Source organism: Danio rerio, chromosome 4, assembly GCF_052040795.2.
Source record: "Danio rerio strain M-AB ecotype USA chromosome 4, GRCz13ab, whole genome shotgun sequence".
Lineage (NCBI taxonomy): Eukaryota > Metazoa > Chordata > Actinopteri > Cypriniformes > Danionidae > Danio > Danio rerio.
In genome coordinates, this window is record NC_141024.2 from 64,234,269 (window position 1) to 64,260,016 (window position 25,748).

Below are 25,748 nucleotides of genomic sequence, written 5' to 3' on the forward strand. Positions count from 1 at the left end.
GGCGAAGAAACTCTGTAACCTAAGTAGGGAGCACAAGTCATTGCTTCCACTTTCTTTAGTGACCTCACTGGTTGACCTGGAGCAGATTAATTTGCTTCGGTCAAAAACAGGGGACTGAAGGAGTTAGAGTTCTACCTTCAAATTCATCTCAACAAATCAACGTTAATCCTTTTTCTCAACATCCTGTTTCTCATCACGTTTTATTAAATATAATTATTTAATTTCTTTTATTAAATTTAATTATTAATTATAGAACTTTGAATTGATTTAACTAATGTATAAATTCACGCTTCTTAATGTTAGAATGTTCAGTGTCCTTGTTTCTCTTTTTGCCTGTCTTTTTAAAATTTGTTTTCAGGATTCACACAAAAACCAGGTCATAGGTCATGGAGATCTCTCTCTCCCTCTGTCCCAGAGGAGAAGAAAATCACCTGTTCTAGTCGTCCAAATGTGGCAGGGGGGACAAGAAATTGAATTAAACACCTTAAACGACAACGTCACCCGATTAAGCCGGGAATAATAATAATTATTATTATATTTTACAGGCATCTATAGGTTCGTAGCCAAAGTAGGGTGAGCATGGAGACGTAAAATCAGAAAAAAAGCACTTTATTGAAATACAAAAGTTAAAATAATTAAAAAATCTTTTTAACATGAGCCTATTACAAAACAACAACAAAAAAGACAACAATAATCCAAAACAATAGAGCGGGGTACCAGCGGAAGTTTGCAAGTGTCCACAACACCAAGGAATACAAACACACACGCACACACACAGCCCCTATGAAAACACAGCAAACTTATTTTACACAGCAAGATCTGTTTAGCACAGCACTCGGTGTATATATACACATACACACACTAATACAATGCACCCAAGCTGGGTCTTCCCCACCCCCCTATAACCAAATAGGTTTCAAAGAAAATACACTGAAGACAGTTACAAAACAAAGAGAAACTATTAAAGAAAAATATGAAAATCACAACCAAAAAGTAACAATTTAGAATAGACCTGAACAGAAAAGGAAAATTAGCAAAAATCACTCGAATGCATAACAAAAACACAAAGCCACGATTTACAATAAAAAAACTCAATCAAAACAAACATATGCTCTGCCATACATACCATACAGATGTTAGAACATGGCCTCACTCTGCAAACATCGGAAGTTATTGGTAACCACTAAATCGGACACCACCAACGCACAAAGCACAAATCAAAGCGCCGGGAACCAGAGCAGGCAGAAAGCACGCCGAACGAACAGCGTCTGGTGCAGAGCAGCTGAGGACCAAACCAGTCAATCCTGCCAACACTTATAGTACAGTTACTACCCAAATATACTGAAGTGTACACAAATTCATCTTCCGCACTTACCATTTCTTTCAACCGGAAGGGTTTACCCTTCAGAAAAAAAAGACGGCAACACCGATGACACATTCCGAGTTACCAAATGCGCTTAACTTTTATACTTCCTAAACGGGATCTGATAGGTTTGATGACTTAGCGTGACCCAGCCAATAGAAACTACAGTAATAGTCAACCCGGATCTCATAGACTCAACAAGTTAGTGTTACACCAGCCAATAGCCGTAAAGGGATATTCCACCCTGCTACACTGATATTGTCTACAATAATTTACCTATTTTGATTGTATTTCCTATTAAAATTCCTTTTGTGTGGAGATAGACACTGTGTGTAGTCAGGATATTGTAGCAGACTGTTGATGGAAACAGTCTTGAACCAGTTTGATAACACAGCTGAGCGTACAAGAAACATCCTTGAGTTTTTAACACAGATGGTCTCTTGTGTCTATTGTCACCCTGGTTTATCTTTTCACAGGTTGTAGATCAGCTCCTAATAACTTAGGGTCGACCTAACCCCCAGGAACCATGTCGCCATCCATATCTGGAGTTATATACAATTCTTTCTTAACGCACGCATTGAGGTCATCCTTATCTGGAGCTACAATAATTTTTTTTTTTTTTTTAATGCAACCAATGAGAAATGTTTACCTGGATCCCACCTTTTCTGGACTTGTGTAGAGTATAATTACTGCATTGTTGTAATGTAAGTCAGAGCGGCCTAGGAACTCATTGCGAGTGTTGAAGCTGGCTTCTGCTGTTAAAACTGCAAACTATCATTAGTAAACTTATTTATTTGAATCTCTGACTCCGGCTCTTCTTTATCTGACAGACTGGTCATTCTTTGGGTTAAACTGTATACCATCCCTACCGTAGTAAACTAGAACCTAAAAGTAAATAATCTTTACTAATAAAAAATACAACACAGGACAATTGAATGGGCTTTCTAAACTTGAGGCCCTGGTATACTGCAAACTAACTGTCCTGGAGCTCCACCTTATTTGATGTGCGTGGTGTCTTCCCAGTGATTTGTTTCTCATTCAGGGAGTCAAGACAGAGAACATCATCCAAAACAACACTAGCTACATGAATACACTGGAGAGTGTGGAGAGTGAGAGAAACACGACACATTTACAACCCCACCAACAACCCTAGTGTAGGCGTGTTGGAAAACAGTATATCGTCCCTCAGCCTTTTTAAACATTATTCAGACATAAAAAATCCTGTGCACATGAGAAAATGTAGTGTTGCATTCATATCATGTATGCAACTTTTTGTCTATGTGTTTCTTAAGCTGCGCCGATTGAGCGAAACTCTGTTGACATGGATCAGATCTGTACGGTTTCTCCAGTGTGAGTCCTCTTCTGTTTTCAGATGTGTTAACCGATTAAACCTCTTGTAGTAAAAATTCTTGCCACACTGATTGCTTGTGAATGGTTTCTTTCCAGAGTGGATCCTCATGTGTTTATTAAGGTTTGCTGATCGGTTAAAACTCTTTTCACACTGAGTGCATGTGAATGGTTTCTATCCAGAGTGGGTCTTCGTGTGTTTATTAAGGTCTGAGGAGTTGCTGAAACTCATCCCACACCGAAGCTGCAGTCACACTAGAGTTTAAGCATGCAAAATTCTGTTGTTTGGTTTCTCTCCAGTGTGGATCCTCAAGTGTAAATTACGGGATGATGATTGGCTGAAACTCTTCCCACACTGAGTGCATGTGAATGGTTTCTCTCCAGTGTGAATCCGTATGTGTTTACTATAGGGATGGGAAGATTAACCGATATGTATCGATACGCGGTCATGCGCGTGCACGATGCTAGTGCATCGGTAGAGCAGCAGAGGATGAATGAAATTTTGGAAGCAAATCGAGATGCATCGGTTTTTGCGAGATGCATTGGTTTTTCCAAGATACAACTTATATTTTTAATATAGAATGTATTTTTTATTTATTACCAGTGTTGTCAACCTGTTTTTGGCGCATAATTTAATCGACCTACATAAAGTATTAGCAACGGACTTGCGGATCTTATTCCTCACTGAGATTTAAATCTAAAGTATGGCAACATTATGGATTCTGCAAAAAGGATGGATGACTTGACAGGACAGATGCAATTTGCAAAATGTGCCGCGCATCTGTAAAATACATGGGCAGTATGACTAATCTGATATCTCACTTGAAGCGGCGCCACGGTGTTGTTGTGGAAGCATCTTCCAGTGTCCCTGCATCCCTGGCTTCCTGCTCTGCTTCAACTGTAGCTACCAGCTCAAAAAGTGGTGAGAAAAGCATTGAAAGTTTTCTCCATGCACAACAGTTCTGCTTGCTCTACGCCAATAACGAATGCTATTGCATTGTTCATCTGCAAAGATATTCAGCCTAGTGTCACGGAGAACGAAGGTTTTAAACACCTCCTGTTAATTTTTATTTATTTATATTTTTATTAGACCTGTTGTTTACAGTGATAGTGATGTTTCAAAGCAACATAACACTGCTAGTTCACCACCTTAAGTTTTGAATATTCAGTGGCACAATATATCTTTGTAAAACTTGTTTTCATAGTTGAAAAGTTAAATCACAATTCTTGTTGTGCAATGCTAAACCTTTATGTTGAAAGAGTGCAAATATATACATTTATAATATATATTGCACTTATACATTCTGTTTATCTTGAAAATACTTAAATAATATGTGCTATAGGTTCTAAAATGGCCCTCTACTGTGAACTGACACTGGCTCTGAGAGAAGCCAGTTTGTAAAAAAAAGTCATGGTTTTGCTTGGTTAATAAATAATCAAACTCATTCAATGGCACAGCATCCTCTTTCACATAATCTCATAAGCTTGATTTAATTAGTTAGTGCTGAATTATCGCATTGTATCGTGATATGGGTGTGAATCGTATCGTGTTGCATCGCAATATGTCACAAATGTATCGCTAATATATCGGATCGTATTCTTTGTATCGAGATGCGTATCGGATCGGCATTATAGCTTAGATGCCCAACCCTAGTTTACTAAGGTGTAATGAGCAGTAAAAATTCTTGCCACACTGATTGCTTGTGAATGGTTTCTCTCCAGTGTGGATCCTCATGTGTTTATTAAGGTATGATGATTGGCTGAAACTCTTCCCACACTGAGGGCATGTGTATGGTTTCTCTCCAGTGTGGATCCTCATGTGTTTATTAAGGTGTGATGATTGGCTGAAACTCTTCCCACACTGAGGGCATGTGAATGGTTTCTCTCCAGTGTGGATCCTCATGTGTTTATTAAGGTGTGATGATTGGCTGAAACTCTTTCCACACTGAGGGCATGTGAATGGTTTCTCTCCAGTGTGGATCTTCATGTGTTTATTGAGGTTTGATGATAGGCTGAAACTCTTACCACACTGTGTGCATGTGAATGGTTTCTCTCCAGTATGGATCCTCATGTGTAGATTTAGGGATGATAATAGGCTGAAACTCTTCCCACACTGAGTGCATGTGAATGGTTTCTCTCCAGTATGGATCCTCATGTGTAGATTAAGGGATGATAATTGGCTGTAACTCTTCCCACACTGAGTGCATGTGTATGGTTTCTCTCCAGTATGGATCCTCATGTGTAGATTAAGGGATGATAATTGGCTAAAACTCTTCCCACACTGAGTGCATGTGAATGGTTTCTCTCCAGTGTGGATCATCATGTGAATCTTAAGTTTGTTTTTGCATGACAAACTTTTTCCACACTGAGTGCAGATGAAACAATTCTTGTCTTTCCTTTTTAAAATACTATCAGTCTGTAAATTATTTTTTTCCTCAATTTTGACATGATGTTGCTCCTCTTTACTCCACTTATTCTCTTCAATTAGTTCTGAAATATACACACATATATATATATATATATATATATATATATATATATATATATATATATATATATATATATATATATTAAAAAAAACATTCATTTTCATTAAGTCTTTAAAAATCTTCATCAAAAGCTGAAAAGTGAAAAGACACTGGAAACATTGGCTACACACACTGTAATTTTGATGCACATTAAATGCAAAATAAATCAGATCATATTTTGTTCGGTCCAATAATGGTGTACACATTTAAACAGATTTAATTCAATTCATCTTTATTCATCTAGTGCTTTTACAATGTAAAATGTGCCAAAGCCGCTTAACATAGAATTTATTGTAAATTGAAACGGTCAGTCCAGTTTTCAGAGTTTCTTACATAATTGATCATAAGTCATATTGGTCATATTGATAGGACAGATTTGAAAGCTGTAAATGGCCTGTTTTTATTTGTAATCATTCATAATTACAACAAAATATTTTTCCTAAAATGTGTAAAGCAGACCAGGGCTCAAAATTAACCTTTTTGCTTGGTAGCACCAGTGCTCCTAATTTAAAAAATGTAGGCGCATCAACCAAAATTTAGTTGCACACACCAATTAGAGGCATCATTACTACAAGTTTAATACAAACAGATTTATATCATTTGAAATAAACACTAATCAAACTAACAAGCAACAAAATGTATGCATGGGTGAGGAAAATATGTCTCAACGAAATCCCGTTATCACAAAAAAATTAATTTTTATAACATAAATGAAGGACCAAAAGATACACGGACCCCTCACCAGCCCTTCACGCACTGCTTGACACAAATGAATCTGTTAACGATTGCTGTGCTGCTCTCACGGGTGCTGTCTGATACTGCACTGACGCTTTTGACATATACTGTACCTTATTATATGCATATGTCATGTGTATTTAGCACATGTTCGTTGTTATTTCTAGCTCTCAAGTATATTTTGTCAATAATGGTGTAGCTTCATAGTAAAACATCAAGAGCTGTTTAAATGGTTTTGTTTTATATGCCAGATCCCACATGGTCAGCTAGTTAAGAGTGGGAGTATCTGGAAGTGTGTGCAAGTTTACATGCAAGGTTTTAATATTGTGTTGTTTCGTGTTTTTAAGTGTTTGTGTGATCACCTCCCTTTTTCTTTCTTTTTCCCCTTTTTTTTTTTGCCTCTCTCCCCCACACATCCCCCTACATACAAAACCCACAGATTCCTTTTTGATGCTACTGATAAATGTTTTCGACAGCCCTCCATAAAATGGGTGGAGTAAAGACAAACTTTACCAGTTGGAATGTACGGGGGTTAAATCACCCAGTGTAACGAAACAAGGTGTTCGCACATCTTAATAAGTAAAAATCTGATATTGTATATTCACAGGAGACGCATCTGTTGAAAAAAGACTATTCTAAACTCAATAGGAGCACAAATATATCATTCTAACTTTAATAGCAAAAGTAGGGGAGTTGCTGTACTCATACATAAAAATGTACATTTAGTTTGGGAGTCAAATGTGTTAGATAAAAATGGCAGATACATAAAAATCCAAGGTAAACGTTTTTTTACTAGGAATGCACGATATATCGGCGGCCATATCGTAATCGGCCGATAAATGCTATTTTTAAGATTATCGTTATGCTATTATTAAAATTATGTCGATATTTTTACGCCGATAAAATGCGTATTCTTTACATAGGCTAAACAAACTTACTGCCGCCACTGGGTTTTGAGCGTCGCATCTGTGACGTAGCACAAATCAAGCGCGCGCTTCACACTCACAGTACACAAGAAGGAAGACAACATGTCAGCAGTGTGGGAGTTTTTCACCGTTAAAAAAGAGGACCCCAGAATTGCAATCTGCAACTGCTTCAAATGTGAGGCACTGCGAGGGGGGAGTAGGAAAAAAAGTTCAATACTACAAATGTGATAATCCATCTAAAGTGTCGTCATCCCGAAATCTATAAAGACTATCAGACTAAACTCGCTGCCAAAAAAGCACCAAGTTTAACCACAACAGAGAATCCAACGCAACAAACACTTGACAATATAAAGAAATTTGGCAAGGACAGTGCAAAAGCAAACGCTATCACAGGCAGAGTCATGGAAATGATTGCAATCGACGACCAACCTTTCAGCGTTGTGGAAGATTTTGGATTTCGTCGTCTTATTGAATTTATTGAGCCGCGCTACTCCCTCCCTAGCCGGCGGCACTTCGCTGCTGTTTCTCTCCTGGCTTTGTACAATGAAGTGTCAGCTCACATTCACACGCTTTTGGCAAAAAATGTGACTGATATAAGTTTTACAACCGACATATGGAGCTCAGATGTAAGTCCAGTGAGTATGTTAAGTCTTACAGCTCAGTGGATTGATGAAAACTTTGAGATGAAGAGGGCTATACTGCACGCGTGAGAATGCCCTGTGTCTTACACAGGCGCTGCTATAATGTGGCAACTCGAAAGCATGCTCGCTCGCTGGAACATAACTAAAGATATGGTACATGTTGTGCTGCGAGATAACGGCCGCAGTATGGTTAAAGCCATCAAAGACTGTGGTTTAAAAAGTCTTGGATGCATGGCTCACACTCTCCAGTTAGCCGTGCACGAAGGAGTTCTGAGCCAGCGAAGCATTTCCGACTGTATGGCTATAGGGAGAAAAATAGTAGGGCACTTTAAATATTCTCATCTTGCAATGTCCCGAATTGGAGAGATACAGACAGAGCTGGAACTGTTGAAAAATATGCTGCAACAAGACACTCCGACACATTGGAACAGTATGTTTTATATGATGTCAAGCTTGTTAGCACAGAAGCGAGCACTTCGTGCATATGGAGCAGAATTTGAGCTTCCCGCATCCTTCAGCGTGCATCAATGGGGGCTAATTGAAAACACAACAACATTGCTTGCTCCGTTCGAAGAGCTTGCGAGAGAAATAAGTGCACACACGGCAACTGCTTCAGACGTGATTCCCTCTATTGAGGCTCTAAAGCGATTTCTATCAAATAATAATAAATATCTCCCATAGGACAGCAGGTAAATTACTTTATCCCCTTATTTAAAAATAAATGAACAGCAAAATAAGAAATTCTATTTTATTTAACTCCTAATATATAGAGGTCAAAACATACTTTAGTTTTTGTCAACAATGATCAATATGACAAGATTAAAATTATTTAAGCTGATATTAATGCTGGCTGTGAGTGTAAGGTGTTTTAAAGTGTTTAATTAAATCTAAATGCTTATGTTAAAGGAAATATTATTTTGCATTAATCTTTATAGGTAAATGCATATCTAAGTGAGCCACCCATTGCCAGGAGTGAGAGCCCACTGCAGTTTTGGAACCGCAATATGTCCCATTTTCTAGCTTTGGCCACCGCTGGACGCAAGTACCTGTCAGCTCCTTGTACCATAATATAAGCATTTGTTTAATAATAATTTTAAAACGGCATTAGTGCCCAGTGACGTTTTTAATGCTCAAGGACACCTTACAAACAGTAGGAGAACAATAAAAGCAACAACCTTAAGAAAGTAAAGAAAATTGGAGACTAATAGTACATAAAATAATGACAAAAGACACGAGAACAAGCAACAAAAAAGAAACTCATTTCTGTCTTTCAATGAGTGCTTATGTGCGTTTAGGAGAACTAGGCAGCACACTCAGGGCTGCAAGATGGATTTAATTTATTATTCTTATTATTAAAATATCTGAATGAGGATCAAATGACTGAGTTGATCTTTGAGAATAAAAAATTAACCTGTTTGTTCTTGCAGATCTTCCTGTTTGACTGTGAATGTTTCTTCAATCTTCACATCTTCACTCTCCTCTTTAATAAACACCATCTTTATAACAGTGTGGAGATCAGTCGCTTCAGCAGGAGTTTTTATCTGTGTTTGGACACTTTATCCTGTTTAAAATGAACAAAACAATAAAAATGTCCTGTTTAAAATAAATAAAACAATGAACAGAAACAAAATAACTTCTCTTCAACACTTGCTTCAACAGTTTCTTTATATGAGAGTCATTAACAAATAGAGGTAAAGTTGGTTTTATGTTCACACATTCAGACTTTCCCCTTAATAATATAATTTCATGAAAGTATTATTTGCAAACTCTAAATAGCGAAATCATATTAGCAACAAATGACTACCAAAGTACAACATTGTTCACAGTTAAATAAACAGTGTTAATGTTGTTTTCAAGTCACACTTGCATACTAATTCCGATCAAATATTCAAAGTAACATGGTAAACAATGTAGAGACTTGTAAATGAACGAATGTGCGAATATAAAAACAAACTTTACCTCTATCATTAACAAACAGAAATCAGAAAAGTCTGATCAAGAAGAAACAATAGCCACTGATCAGCTGATTAAAACTAGTACTCAATTTCTTATATATAGTGATGTATGTTTATAATGGAATGACATTGTGCTATTCAATCAATTAAACTTTCATTAAAACACTTATTACAAACTTTTACTTTATTCAAGTATCTTCTTAATTGTTTTGTTTGTTTTATTTATCTTATTGTCTGTTTATAGCTTTTTTTTGCACAAGACAAATTTCCTCTCTGGAACAAAAAGTTTATCCTATCTTTATTTAAAAAATGGACCTCATTACTGTAAGTTTTAGTAAATAGTACTACTTTGTATAAGGGTTAAAATAATATTGTCAACAGGTACATAATTTAGCACTGAATGAAAACACTGAAACTTTAATCAATCGCTTTATATAAGGGTAAACGCTTCAAAACAAACCTTTCTCCAGTTGAATCACAGCGTGAGAGCGGCGCAGGCTTATGACGTCACAAGTCACGCCAAAATAAAAGTCTTTTTTTTTTTTTTCTTTTTTGCCACTTACTCTTAGTCATGAGTCATGACTTATTATATATAGTTTTTCTCTGCGTTTGGACACTTTTAACAAATTAACAAAGCAATTACCATAGCAATAAAAATGTCCTGTTTAAAATAAATAAAACTATGAACAGAAACAAAATAACTTCTCTTCAACAGTTTCTTTATATGAAAGTAATTAACAAAAAGAAATCCGGTAAGTCCGAGCAAGAAACAACAGCCACAAATGAGCTGATTAAAACTAGTACTCAATTTCTTATATATAGTGATGTATACTTATGAGTTGTAGACATGCAAGCCATCATGAACTGGATTTAAAAAAGTTTCTCAAAATTGTCTTAAAATGTTTAGATTAAAAAATTTGATCAACTTTAAATACTAAAGTGTGTGTTTGTGAGAGAGATCTAATCTATTTTAATTTTTATTAATATTTTTTATGTTATCAATCTTTTTATTTTTATTAATCTATTTTTATTTTATTTATTTCTGTGTTTTTTCTGTATTATATTTTATATCCATATTTGTTTGCACTAGGCTTGATCCGTAAATTGTGTATTTTATAAACTGATCGTTTATAAGGACTAAGCTATTAATAACTGTAATTCCTCGAATGGAAAAGTCTTGATTAAAGAAAAAGAGAACTTAATTCGACATGCGCATATAGTGCGCTTATTTCTGCGCGCATCGCGCACTTTACCGAATTACCTTTTTTATTTTTTATGCACTATAAATGCATCTGGCAGCACCGAAAAGAGCAAATGCCAAGTTATTAGCGCAGCGCACAGACAGCTAGCTCGTCTAGTCTGAACCAGGGGTTTTCAAACTATTCATTGCACACCGATCCCATTGCATTTTATTTAGGATAAACCACTTATTTAAAATTAATTAATTAAAAGGTGCATACTCTCCAATACACCACTGAATTATAGTGTCATAATATTTAATAATTATAATTAAGATAGACACCTGACCTCCATTTAATAAACAATTTATTTGCCATACTCTGTTAATTTGAAGTTTAAAGTTTAAATCATTTATGTTAAACTTAAATTATTTAAAAACTTAAAAAGACTTAAATTTAGTCATTTAAGACATTTTAGGTCATAAGTTTACATACATTGACCGTTGCATTTAGTAGGCCTATTCTGGTCTAAATAAGCTTTTTGCATCTAGGGTGTTTACACACACAAATTATGCAGTTTATACGTACATTTAATGTTACTTTGAAGTTACTTTTGATGCAATAAATAATCCTAAATAGTTGAAAGTGTTAACATATTCTTGAAATGTAGTTATTTTATAACTATGAAATTTATTACTAAACAAAGTGAATCATTATGAATTTGCCAAGAAATAATCCACTTTACCACTGTAAAGCAATGCCCCACACTCACTAGAACGGTAGAACCTGGACTGTATGATATGTTCTGTATGTAAAATAGAGAAAATAAGCAAGATGCGCAGTCTCATGCAGCCTTAGTGAAATATAGCGCTTCACAGCAATGAACTAAAAATAAAACCACCCTTGAAATGCTGGCGATCTTAATTTTTTTAGCCTACACTGACTTAGAATAATGTTGCACTATTTTATTAACAAATAATTAGAATGTTTTTTTTTCCTTCAACACATTCATCATTACTTTTGCCTGTGCAAGTTTTTTGCGCGTGCTTGAGCGCGAAGGCATCTATTTTCAGGTGCAAGATGCCACTTTATGTGGTACCAGCACACTCTGCCACACCTGTGGCTATGTCCCTGCTACAATAATAATAACAACAACAACGACAAAATAATAACAAAAAATAATAATAATAAGACAGGCCTACTTTGACGTTGCAATAAAAAGTATTAATTATCAAATAAATATTTACAATAGGCTAAAGACATATATTAAATTAAAATAGGAGAAAATCCAATAGAAACAAATGGTACCATTTATTATAGCCCCATGCAGGGTCCAATGTGTTCTTACAACCATTGAATAACTAAGTAAATAATAATAATAACAATACTAATAATAATAGGCCTAATAATAATATTAATAATAATAATAATAATAATAATAATAAATTATTATTTTATACAGAGTAGGCTATTATTTAGGCCTACAATAGCTCTGAAACAATCATGTAAACCAGGTGCTGCACGGAAATGGCTATCTTTGCTCTGCATCAGGTGCACAGCAGCAAGAAGCTTGGCAGTGAACTATATTATAAGTCATGACTATAGGCCCACATGGAATCTGTGCGCGCAGAATTCTGCAGATTTTCCACAGAATTCCGCAGATTTTTAATTCTGTTTATTTACTTAATGTGTAAATCTAAATTTATTCAGTTTTAAAATTAATTACAGTAATATTATTGACTAATATGAAAATGTTAAATGTTAAATTTAAGTACAATGCGGTTTGTAAAGTAATATTTTCTGTCTTTTAGTAGATATATTATTTAAGAGACTTGCTTTGTTTATCAAATAAAGTTAATCTATTTGGATTTGCATTGTAAACATTAAATAAAAGTAAAAAAGGTATTATTTTTATTTCCCATATTAAGGTTCTAGTTGGATACTCCCAAAATCATTCTGCAGAAATCCGCAGATTTCTACCCACATTTTCAGCAGAAATAACAAAAAACATCTGCAGATTACGTCTGGCCCTAGTCTTGACTGCAACAGTAAGTGGAAAAAAAGTTAAACAAAAAAGACTTTTATTTTGGCATGGCGTGTGACGTCATCAGGCGGCGCCGCTTCAGTGCTGTAATTCAACTGGAGGAAGGTTTGTTTTGAAACGTTTACAGATGTAAACCGATTTAAAGTTAAAGTTTTAGTTTTTATATGATGTTAAATTATGTTACTGCTGTTGGAAATAAGATTTTAACCCTTTATACAACGTAGTACTAATTTATTCTCAGTAACCGAGGGCTATTATTTGAATAAAGTAACAGTAAAGTGTTTAGAAAGTGTTTTAAAGAAACGTTTTACCTGATTTATTTTTGTTAATTACTCTTATATAAAGAAACTGTTTAAGTAGTTAAGTGTTAAAGAGAAGTTATTTTGTTTCTTTTCATAATTTTATTTATTTTAAACAGGACATTTTTATTGTTTTGTTCATTTTAAACAGGATAAAGTGTCCAAACACAGAGAAAAAAACTCCTCCAGAATCGACTGATCTCCACACTGTTATAAAGATGGCATTTATTAAAGAGGAGAGTGAAGATGTGAAGATTGAAGAAACATGCAGAGTCAAACAGGAAGATCCACAGGAACAAACAGGTTGATTTTTATTCTCAGGCCCCTTTTACACTAGTGCACTTTAGTTTTAAAACGATGTCCACACTAGCAGTCCACAGAGCGTTTCTGAACAGCTCTCTGTCCACACCAAAACACTAAAAACGCACATCACCTGACCACACACACACTCTCAGGCAATCGATGCAGCATTTCTACCCAGATGAGAGCTCTGCTCGTCGGACTTGCTCATCAAGCATCTCCCGCAGGATCTAATCTCCCTATATTTATTAAACGTGCGATTTCATTCATCTTGTTGTCTTTATCTAACGACATATTCCCAGACTTTGGTCATTGGAATCTATTACTTGTTCTCAGGTAACGTGTTTTGGCTAAGCGCAAAGATAAGTTAATGATTAATGTAAGCACGTAGCCTATTCTGTATATTGACAGATCGATTGCCTTTATTTCCTATAATGTATAAACTTATTGTCTGTTATACTTTTATAATGGCTATTATAGATTATTAAAACTGATATTCAGCATAAGAGAGGGCATGTTTTGTATTTTCACTGAAATTGAAAAGAGGCAGTTGTTATAGGCTCCGTTTTGTTATTAATATCCACACAGTGAAGATGATGCTCATAAATGCAGCACAACCTCTCAGCATTTCTGCTGTCTGTTAAGTTGCTAATATTAAAATGAAAATAGGCAGTTCCTTAAATCATGTTTATATTTTATTGTTGAGAAAGTGAAACAACGTAGCCAGGATGATGTGAATGAAGTTATAAAGTACACTGTTCCCTTTGAAGATTTACCCGTGTCCTCTGTATAGTCTGTTTTCCATATCAAACTGAGGAGGGGGAGACTGCAGCCTTGATCAAACTTGTGAAGTCTGAACTTACAAGAAGAGGATGCGGTACTAAACTGTGTGTAAAGTTAGGCTACTTAATATTGAGGAAAAGCCCCAATCAGAGAGACGAATGTCGGCAGCCCCGCCTCCGTTTTCAGATGTGTCTGTTTTCCCCATCCACACTGAGACGGAGCAGCAGCGTTTCAGAATGAAAACGACCTCTTCAGCGTTTCCAAAACGCTCGTTTTCGGCACTCGAAAACTCCGGCGTAGTGTGGCAGATGGCATAACCGTAGCAAAACTTATGCATTTTAAAACGAAAATGCATTAGTGTAAATGGGGCCTGAAAGACCAACTCAGTCATCTGATCCTCATTCAGATATATTTTAATAATAAGAATACTAAATTTAATCCATCTTGCAGCCCTGAGTGTGCTGCCTAGTTCTCCTAAACGCACAAAAGCACTCATTGAAAGACAGGAATATGTTTGCATATGTCACGTTGATCACAATTCCCCTTTTTTCATCAACTTCTTCATGGGTTTAAACTTGTTTCTAGTAGTTGTTACTAATTCTCACAGATAGTATCTGAATTAGAATTACATCATTATTATAATAACTATTGACCAGGGCTATTGTGTTTAAACAGGGTTTCCTTGGAGTCTTAAAAAGTCTTAAATTTACTGAAATGTTGTGCTGTAGGTCTTAAATCTTTTATAAACAAGTCTTCATTTTTCCTTTGATCTTTAATTAAGGTTCATGTTTTTCTACCCAATCTGGCCAAAACCCATACAATCACCATCAATCCAACTCAATAAAAATTTTATCTTATTATTCAAAAAGGTCATTTTAACTTGTTTTAAATTATTTATTATAATGCTTTAATTATTTTCCTTACAATAACGTTTGTTTAAACGTGCTTCATGTATTTACTGCTAAGGACATTGACCTGGACAGACCTGTGTTTTGCACAGGTTTAGTTTATTATAGTTTTTAAAACTTTTAAAACATTTGTCCATTTGTTTTTTTATTTTAAATAAAGTTTATTTTGGAAAAAAAAGTTTGTTGATAAAAGTATTGCTTGCTTGTTATTACACAAAATTTTAAATCTTGCTAGAAATATCTAAAATATATACATAAAAAAATTAATATTCATTTACTATTGTATTATTAAAATTATTATATTTTTGATAGGGCAAATAAAAATCTTTTCCATCTGGGCCATTTTACACGATATTTAAAATCATTTGAAAGAAATATCTAAAACATTTAAATTTTATTATTCATTTATTATTGTATTATTAAATGTATTAAATTATATAATTTTTTTGATAGAGCAAATAAAATCTTTTTCGTCTGGGCCAAATAATTGTTATAAAACATTGTACAGTATTTTAAACTATATGATGTTGCAGTGGGATGACGCGTGACAAACCGAACAAATTATAGTGGAACAAAAATGTTTAGCATTGCACTGACTACAACTGGCCAACAAGCTAGTCTAAAATTGACTTTTTCTGCTTAAGAAATGGATTACAGCATGCTGATGATATGCAAACATTTGAGTGAAAAATTCGTCAGTATTGACCATATTCTTCACGAACCAGCAGGCTGCGCCATTGGAGTCTTTTTACTTGAGTTTTTTTTTTAAAGAATTAATTTATCCATCATAAAAACAGTGTTATGCTGCTTAGGCATGAGACAATAACTGCTTTCAAGGTATGCCGTTTGGAAAAATCAAAGTTTTAAAACGGCCAATATTTTCTTCTGTACCATTCCTACAGTATATCTAAGTTTTTTTTTTTTTTCACGACAACAGTATCTCCAGCAGATAAAAGATGTCATTTTTAATCGTAAAGAAATGTGTTTTTGAAACTAATGAAGACAGCAGAAGTCAATGATTCATTTAAATTTTTTAGCCTGACAAAAAAAGAAAAAAGACTCAAAAGAAAATATATTGTAATATAAAGTTTTTGTTTTTTACCCAGACATTCATTCATTTTCTTGTCGGCTTAGTCCCTTTATTAATCCAGGGTCGCCACAGCGGAATGAACCACCAACTTATCCAGCAAGTTTTTATGCAGCGGATGCCATTCCAGCCGCAACCCATCTCTGGAAAACATCCACACACATTCACTCATACACTATGGACAATTTAGTCTACCCAATTCACCTGTACCACATGTCTTGGGACTGTGGGGGAAACCGGAGCACCCAGAGGAAACCCTAGCAAACGCAGGGAGAACATGCAAACTCCACACAGAAACACTAACTGAGCCGAGGCTCGACCCAGCGACCTTCTTGCTGTGAGGCGACAGCACTACCTACTGCGCCACTGCCTCGCCACCCAGACATTTAAAAATAATATATTTTAAAGCAGTAATCTCAGTACCTCAAAACCGTGATATTTTTATTCAAGCTTATCATACCGTCAGAATCTTATACTGGCCCATGCCTAATGCTGCTTGATGTTGCAAAGTTATATTTTCTTATTTTCTTATTTTTCTTTGTATGTATAGTCATGAACATGTATAGCCGTTTATTATTCCATGTCATTTCTCCAATAGGCAACTGAATTGTAAGTTTTAAATCAATAGCAAATTACATCAGGTCACTATGACATGATTGAGAATGTTTATATGCTGCTGTTTGTCGTTGTACTACGTCTATTCTGAGAGCTGATGCTGAGTATTCTTAGGAATTTTCACTCTTGAAATTGTTAACCCTGGGTCATTCTAACCCTGGATAAACAGAATCCTGGGTTACCTGTAAATACGTTTCACACTGCTCATGCTATACCTGGGGTTATAAAATAATCCTGGGTGTTCATTAACAGACAGTTCACATTCGCAAACACCGGGTTAACAATATTATTTGTATATTTACATTGTCACTGTCCCTGATTGGACAAACAGCAGATAACCTTTTTTTTAAATGGCATTTCTGCATTTTGTATATATAAAATGTCATCATGTAGGTCTTCAGCTAAGCCTCAGGACATGCACAAAGGCAAGAAAACAAAAACAAAAGTACAAATGAATGAATACCAGTAGCAAAGTATCTCATCTTGCCATATTCTCATCACTTCAATTTACAGCAAACATGGCATTAAGCATTTGCACAAGTTCATTCATTCATTTACCTTCGGCTTACTCCCTTTATTCATCAGGGGTCGCCACAGTGGAATGAACCACCAACTTATCAAGCATATGCTTTAAACAGCGGATGCCTGTCCAGCTGCAAACCAGTACCGGAAAACATTTGCATATACAATAATGCAAACTCACAAATATAAGCTGAATTATGCGCACTTGCTATGAACATGCAGGATTTGTGTCAATCAGGTTTTCCAAGAAAGAGATGCACATGAGGGAACACAACATGAGTAATCTAGAGCATTTGATTATTTGCATTTACAGCCACAGGCACAAAAAGAGCTTGGTTTTTCTCTGACCTCCAAAATGAAATATTCTGCAAGGTATATGATCTGATTTTGAGCTGAAACGTCAGACACATTCTAGGAACACTAAAGACTTACTTTACATCTTGTAAAAAAGGTTCATAATAGGAACTCTTTAAAGGTATTTCTGACCCAGAAATGTAAATAGCCTCACTATTGACTTTCCATTGTGTGGTATTAAACCTTGATGAGTTTCCTGATTCTGTTGAACACAAAATAAGATATTGTGATAAAAACGCTGGCTTACTTTGTGTTCCAGAAGAAAGGAAATGTTTAAAAGCACATGATGGAGAGTAAATAGTAGAGTCCCTTTAATATTTGGGGTAAATATCCATGTCATGCTTACCACTTTGTGCTTTCATACTAAAGTTAACTTTTTTGTTCTTTTTTTAAAGACCTGATGGTGCTGAAAGAAGAGACTCATCAATGGAATGAAATGGAAGAGAAACAACAAGAAATAACGACTGACGAAAAACCCACACTGACTAAAAAGACTTCATCACGTGGAAGACCTCGGAAATCAAAATCTGGGTGTAATTTCAGCTGTAAACGGTGTAGAAAGAGTTTCAGTCAAAGGTCAAACCTTGATGTTCACATGAGAGTTCACACAGGGGAGAAACCTTACACCTGCAAACAGTGTGGAAAAAGCTTCTATACTATAGGAAACTTAACAGTGCACATGAGAATTCACACTGGAGAGAGGCCGTACGCATGCCAAAAGTGTGGGAAAAGCTTCTATACTACAGGAAACTTGGCAGCGCACATGAGAATTCACACTGGGGAGGAGCCTTACTCTTGCCTCCAGTGTGGAAAGAGTTATAAGCAAAATGGGAACCTTGAAGTCCACATGAGAACTCACACTGGAGAGAGAAGCTTTATTTGCACACAGTGTGGGAAAGGTTTTTCTCAAAAACAAAACCTTAAAATCCACATGAGGATTCACACTGGAGAGAAACCTTACACATGCACAGAGTGTGGTAAAAGTTTCAGATGTAAAAACACACTCGATCACCACATGATAAGTCACACTGGAGAGAAGCCGTTTGCATGTGCTCATTGTGGAAAGAGCTTCACAACCAAAGCTAGGCTCATGAATCACACGAATGGTCACACTGGAACCACATGTGATCAGTGTGGAAAGAGTCTCACATGCAAAGACTCCATTAAGCAACACATGAAGACTCACTCAGGCGAGCGTTTTCGATGCAGTGAGTGTGGAAAGGTCTTTAAACATAAAAGAAGCCTCATCAATCACATGAAGCTTCACAATGGAGAGAAAAAATGAGGCCTTGTCCAGCAGAGCTTAAGGCTTTCCCGGGATAGCATCTCGGGACAAGTGTAAACTCTTGAATACATTTCAAGTTACTGGAATGAAACCCTTTGAACCTGAAGATTTAAACTCAATAACTGAAGAGGGGTGAAGATGTACCAGATTGTGAGAGTTTCTACAGGGCTGCAATGAAGCAAAATAACTCTATATGTGTTTCAAGTTATTATGAACTGAGAACCAAATTTGTGCACATTGCACACTGCAATCAAATGATCGGCTCTGAAAAGAGAATTAGAAAGATTAGGGAGGAGAAAATGTTTGGGGAGATGCAGAGAAAACTGTCCTACACCCTTAGATTGTGTTTTTGATCGTTCACACTGTTTGATTTTTACTCCCTTGAACACACAGATTTGCCTCCAATTTTGGGCTTTTGTCTGCAGTTTTACAAAACTTGTTGGTGAATAAAAGTCGGCCGGTGTGAACTTGCAGTGACAGTGAGAGACTGATGCAGACTCCATAAAGCCCTGTTCAGACTACACAATGCCATTTGCCAGTTACCACAGATCAGATTTGTGTCAGATTATGAGATTTTGACTTGATCAAATCTTGATGTGTTGTGGGTAACAAATGAAGACTTTGGTTTCAAAACACATTTATTTTGATGGACTGATTTTAGAAAATAAAAAAGTTTTCCTCATGAAGACAATTAAACTTTCTGTAAACAACTGGTTACCTTTGAAGAGATGTTCATGTGAAAAGTCCCACATTACTACAAATAAATCTGTGTATGGGAAGCCCAGTATCTCTATTGTGAATGAGAATATGAGTGATTTGTTAGCTTACATGCTAATTCCAGTACTCAACAGACTATTGAAGCACTTCAGCTATCTGTTTATTCAAATTCTATATATATATATATATATATATATATATATATATATATATATATATATATATATATATATATAGAATATATATATATATATATATATATATATATATATATATATATATATATATATATATATATATATATATATAATTTGAATGAACAGATAGCTGAAGTGCTTCAGTAATCTGATACTGGGTTTCCCACCTAACATTGCTGTTAGTAATAGTAGTCACACACACACATGTATATATGTATATATATATATATATATATATATATATATATATATATATATATATATACACACACATATGTGTGTGTGTGACTACTATTACTAACAGCAATGTTAGGTGGGCAAAATAAAACTGAAAAAGGATAGTTTTTTTTAAACTAGTATGGGTCTATAGATCTCATTGTCACCCTTTAAAAGGTTTTAAAACCAACATTTATAAATTTATATATTTATGAATGAAGAATTTTTTGCAAAGCATAAACGGTTATTAACTACTTAATGCTGTGTACAATTTTCTTTAGTCACATTAAATTTAACTTGTTTACTGCAAAAAGGGTTTACATGGATATTGACATGAGACATGAGTATATGCAATTATAGAAAACATGCTCAGTGTTTTCAATATGACTTTCACAAAATTGACAAGTTCTCCTTATTATCAACTTTTAGTCTCAGGAATTCTTTTGATGGATACACATCATTAATCATTTAAACTGAAGTTCTTTAATTTTGGGGAGAATTGAATTTAATTCCTGTGAATTAAAATCTTTAAAAATAAATGAGGTCTGAGCTGATTAGGATGAAGCCTTTGAATAAGAATATTCCTTTAAAACTTATTATTACATTTTGGATCTCTAAAAATAAAGATGGAAGAGAGAACATTACAGAATAGTGTGAAAGAAAACCTCTGATCAATACTGTGATGTTTTTAGGGATAATATTAATTATTGTTTTAAACTCTTTAGGGTGACAAGCAAAACCCTGTTTAAAGAATGGGTTGAATAATTTTAATATAGCAAAAAGATTGTCATTTCAAGTGAAAAAATCAAATGTGATTATAATCTATTTGAACAAGTTACACAGCGTAAACCTCTGCTTGAGGACTCTTAACAGTAAACTGAAGGAAGCCTGTGTTATGGTTTAACTGGTGTCCGTGTTAACTGAGGCTCCCTTTCACTTGTGTAAACTATCCATGTTTGCAGATTGGCAGATTCGTCACTTTTTCACAGTAACATGCCCATACCAAATAAAGATTCTTATTACTTGGTGTCATTGTATCATTGTTGATTTAATATTTGTGTGGCAGAACAGCATTAACCAAAATTGATTTAAAGAAATAATTATAATTGACATCAACTGGATTCGAACCCAAGTCAAAAGGTTCTGAAATCGGTTTTGGTATCTTATCAGTCAACATGTGCCGTGCTTGAATTGTTTCCATGTACTTGCATTTACATGTTTCTATGCACTCTCACGCTGATATTTTCTCAGAATAGCTCTAATATGTTTTATCACAGTTAGTCAAACCGTGATTTTTATAGTTGTAGACTTGTGGAAACCTGTCTACGAAGTCACACACAAGCTGGATATTGTTGATATTTTCCAGTGTGTGTGTTACATTCCGGTTCACTACCGGTGTGTGGTACATTCTACGTCACTTCCGGGGTGTGGTACATTCCCTTTCCAAAGGGAATCTGTAATTGTAAATTTGTTCAGTGTTTTGCGTCATGTTAATTTGTTTTCTAAAATGTAAATTTGTTTCGTCCTTGGTAAAATTGTTTTTCCTATGTAATTGTGTCTGATGATAAGTAAAGATGTTTTTTAAAATGTAAATTTGTCTCGAGCTTTGTAAAAGTGTTTCAAACTTTGTAATGTTGTTTTGCACTTCCCGGCCACCGTACAAGAGTGGTAGTTAGAAAAACAAAGACTCAAATGATCAATTTAATTATTGAAGCATAAAAATGTCTTCATTTTCTTGTCGGCTTAGTCCCTTTATTAATCTGGGTTCGCCACAGCGGAATGAACCACCAACTTATCCAGCAAGTTTTTACGCAGCGGATGCCCTTCCAGCTGCAACCCATCTCTGGGAAACATCCACACACACACATTTACACACACACTTATACACTATGGACAATTTAGCCTATCCAATTCACCTGTACCACATGTCTTTGGACTGTGGGGGAAACCGGAGCACTCAGATTAAACCCACGCAAATGCAGGGAGAGCATGCAAACTCCACACAGAAACGCCAACTGAACCGAGGCTCGAACCAGCAACCTTCTTGCTGTGAGGGGACAGCACTACCTACTGCGCCACTGCTTCGACCAGCATAAAAATGTACATAAATAAATCACAATTTTAATGGACAAATAAATAGATATGCTTAAATTGTGTTTTTAAAAGTAATTTAATTAAGCAATAAAACAAAAACATTTAAAATGTATAAATAAATAGACACTTTTATTACTGTATTATTATTTAATCCATGTTTTAAAGGCTGATTAATCAAACAGTAAAAATTGTATTAATAAATCACAAAACACATTTTAAACAGCTTTTTAAATAAGCATTCGGCAAATGCTTTTCTCCCTATTTGCTGTTTGGTTTTCTTTTTCTTTTGCCACATGCTTTACTCAAATTGAAAATAAATCGAGTTAAAAAAAATGGCTTGATCTGCTGTAAGGAGCTATTGTTTTACTCTGTTAGAAAAAAAAGACAGTTAACAGTTTTATCTAGATTAAATGACCTTGGTGATAAAGATTTTCTTGGAGATATAAAACAAAATGAACTTCGTATTTTGCCATCAGAGTTGGATGACTACTATACAGAGAAAGCTAAAGGAGCTTTACGATCTAGAGTGAAATGGATAGAGGAGGGGGAGAAAAATTCTTCATACTTTTTTAATTTAGTAAAGCATAGGCAAGCTTCAAAAACTATTAATAAACGTAGCATAAATAACAATGTAAGTGAAGAGAAAACTTTGATTGATGATCACATCTATTCATGTTATTATGTAAATCAAAATTTAATGAGAGTGATTGTGACTTTTTCTTTTCCTTTTTAAAAGATAAAGTTCTTATTATGACAGCTTCCGTGAAATGATGGAATCTGACATTGTTATTTCTGAACTTGATGTTGCTATTTCTAAAATCTCCAATGGAAAATCCCAGGCATACACGGAATTACAGTTGAGTTTTATTAACATTTTTGGCCAGAGATAAGATTTTTAGTTTTTGAAGCACTTAAGGAAATTAAAGACAAAGCAGAACTATCAACTTCTATGAAGCAGAATTTTATCATTTTAGTTCCAAAGCCAAGCAAAGACAAATTATTTTTAGACAATTGGAGACCCATAACTCTTTTGTTCAATGATTTTAAATTGCTCTCTCATCTATTTGCTAATAGACTCAAAAAAGGTGTAGGCTAGATACTTAGTAAAACACAATCAGCTTTAATTAAAGGGAGAAGTATTCAGAATGATAGTTGATATGCTCGATTATAGGTATTTAATTCCTCAGACAAGTTTATTTCTATTTTTAGACTTTTTCAAGGCATTTGATACCCTTCAGCATCCTTTTTTTGTCTTTAGAAAGTCTTTAGAAACTTTTGGGTTTAGTCCGAGCTTTTGTAGGGTAATTTCCATGTTCTATACTGATATATTCAGTAGTAAATCTCTGAATTCAGGATCATCTCCTAGAGTTTACATCATAAGAGGAATCCGTCAAGGATGTCCCATCTCACCTTTACTTTTTAATCTTCTAGAGTACACTTAAAAAGATTAATCCATCAAGGATGTTCCATCTCACCTTTTCTTTTTAATATAGCTGTTGAACTAATGTCATTATATTTTAAAAATTCAGAGTACACTTTAGGTATTGATATACTTGGTAGGACTATTAGTTTAAGTCAGTTTGCTGATGACACTCTATTATTCTTAAAAATATGGAGTTGCTCTCTTTACTCTTGACAAAATTTCTGTTTCCTAAAGCTTCTGAATTCCCCTTAAATCTAAGAAAATGTGGAATATTAACTATTCAGAATTGTACTTTAAGAGAATTAGTGGGTATTCTAGTAAAAGAGGAAGTTAAATACTTGGGAGTTACCATCTTCAAAATTCTGTTAATAGAGAATGTGCAAATGTTAATATTAAAATGGAAAGGATTGGAAAAATCCCTAAATCATTGGCTAGTATAGGAGAATTTCTGATGCATATAGAGGAACTTTTATTATGTAATCACTATATAATCTGCCACTATTAAAATATAGATTACTATTAAAATGCAGAGGAAAACACACAGGCATGCAGGGCCTTATAATTGAGGGCCTTACGGCCTTGAGACATGGCAGGTTATGCGGTGAAGTGAGAACATTCAGACCGCATATGCAATACATTTAGACAAAAGTATGTATTGACCAAGACAAAAACAACCCTCGACAAAATAGCATACATAAGGAGAATCATTTAGAAAGTATGGATCAACATGATCATGTGCAAACACATGATTGTAAGCACATGCCATATGACCTTAAGATATGTAAAAACAGAAAAACATACAGCCAATAATTAAAAAGCTAGGATACTATTGGAGCCGGGAAATTGCGTGATGCTATACGACATGTCATGATGACTATGGGAAAAAACTATATAAACTGTGAGTTTTTGAACATTGGGAGGAGAGAGATCGATCGACCAACTCTGCTGTAACAATAAACTGCTTCAACTTGAGAACTTCGAAGACCTCAGCCTCTTTTTTGAAACTTAGAAGATGTTTGTCGAGATCCAGCGCAACTTTCCACAACACTAGCTAGAGACCTTTCCATATTGGGTAAAATTCTTTTGACTGGGATTATTTAAAATTATATATTTAACCTATCCTTTATATACTCCTCCAAAAAATAGTTAAATCTATAAATTCAATATTATTTAAATTTATTTGGAAAAAAAAATCACATTTACGTAAGAATCATATGGTCAAAGAGTATGAATATGGAGGTTTAAAAGCAATCGATTTTGAATGTCTTCATGGCACTTTTAGAGTTAAATGATTGAAGGAGTGTTTAGCTAAACCTTATTTAATATGGCATCATATCCCAAATAATTTGTTTAAAAAAATGGTGGCCTTGAATTTGTATTAAGATATGATTATGATTGTTCAAAACTTCCTTTGAAGCTGTCTAATTTTATAAGCAAGCACTACTTTTTTGGAAAATTATATTTACCTATAATTTTCCCCTCATAAATCCACTCTTTGGAATAATAGGGCTGTTAATATTAACAGAAAATCATTGTTTAAAAGTGACTGGTACAATAAAGGCATTTTATTTATTAATGATTTGTTAGACAAAAATGGACTGCTAATATCTCATAACAGATTATTAAATAAATATAGAGTTAAAATCACAGATAAAGGTTATATTGAAATTTGTGAGGCTAAACACCTATTGCTTTGTTTAGGTTAATTCAAAGTAATTATTTTGATCCCCTTGTACACTTGTAACTTTTCTTCCGTCTTTAAAAATATCAGTGTTGATATTTTTGATAGTAAGTATAACAACAAGCTTATTTACAACATGCCTTATAATGGGTGATTTTAAGTGTTATCATCTAGGAGTTGTTAAACCCTTAGTAGAGGACAAAGCTTTTACCTTTTCTCTTAAATATCCTGTAGCACCTGAGGTTAAGGAAACTCATTACATAATTTTAATCAGGGTATACCATTAACTTTGATGTTGACAAGTGTAGCTTCTGCTCCAGAAACACTCGACTTATACTTAGTAGATTAAACAAGTTTTTCAAAATTGTGTAAAAATGTTTGGATTAAAAGTTTTGATCAACTTCAAATACTGAATGTCTGTGTATTTGAAAGAGAGAGAGCAGATATGTTATGTGAGATGTGAAAAGGAGTGTGAAATTTATCATGTCCTGACTGCAACAGTAAGTGGCAAAAAAGCTGAACAAAAAAGACTTTTATTTTGGCGTATTGT

At 34.6% G+C, this 25,748-nt stretch overlaps 2 protein-coding genes and 1 long non-coding RNA gene across 6 annotated transcripts in view; 2 read left to right on the forward strand and 1 right to left on the reverse strand.

Annotated features, from left to right (window-relative positions):
• The window catches only part of LOC137491042 (uncharacterized), a 31,031-nt gene extending 21,025 nt beyond the window's left edge, over nt 1-10,006 (reverse strand). For 2 of the 4 annotated variants that reach the window (XM_087250481.1, XM_087250480.1), the window contains exons 1-2: nt 9,956-10,006; nt 8,952-9,101 (exon numbers count right to left, since the gene is read on the reverse strand). In XM_087250481.1, coding sequence (XP_087106607.1) covers nt 8,952-9,036 — 85 coding nt within the window. In that variant the 5' untranslated portion in view covers nt 9,037-9,101; nt 9,956-10,006. Of the gene's footprint in view, nt 1-593; nt 5,201-8,951; nt 9,102-9,955 lie in introns of those variants that run through there. The other 2 variants (XM_087250479.2, XM_087250478.1) reach the window with 2 other exon arrangements.
• The window catches only part of LOC148682319 (uncharacterized), a 164,832-nt gene that overhangs the window by 115,581 nt on the left and 23,503 nt on the right, over nt 1-25,748 (forward strand). The window lies entirely within an intron of this gene.
• On the forward strand, nt 12,767-19,657 carry LOC137491039 (uncharacterized). Its single transcript, XM_087250430.2, is given in 4 exon segments — nt 12,767-12,822; nt 13,168-13,319; nt 17,981-18,861; nt 18,863-19,657. Coding segments are annotated over 3 exon segments (996 nt in total). The 5' UTR covers nt 12,767-12,822; nt 13,168-13,234; the 3' UTR covers nt 18,893-19,657.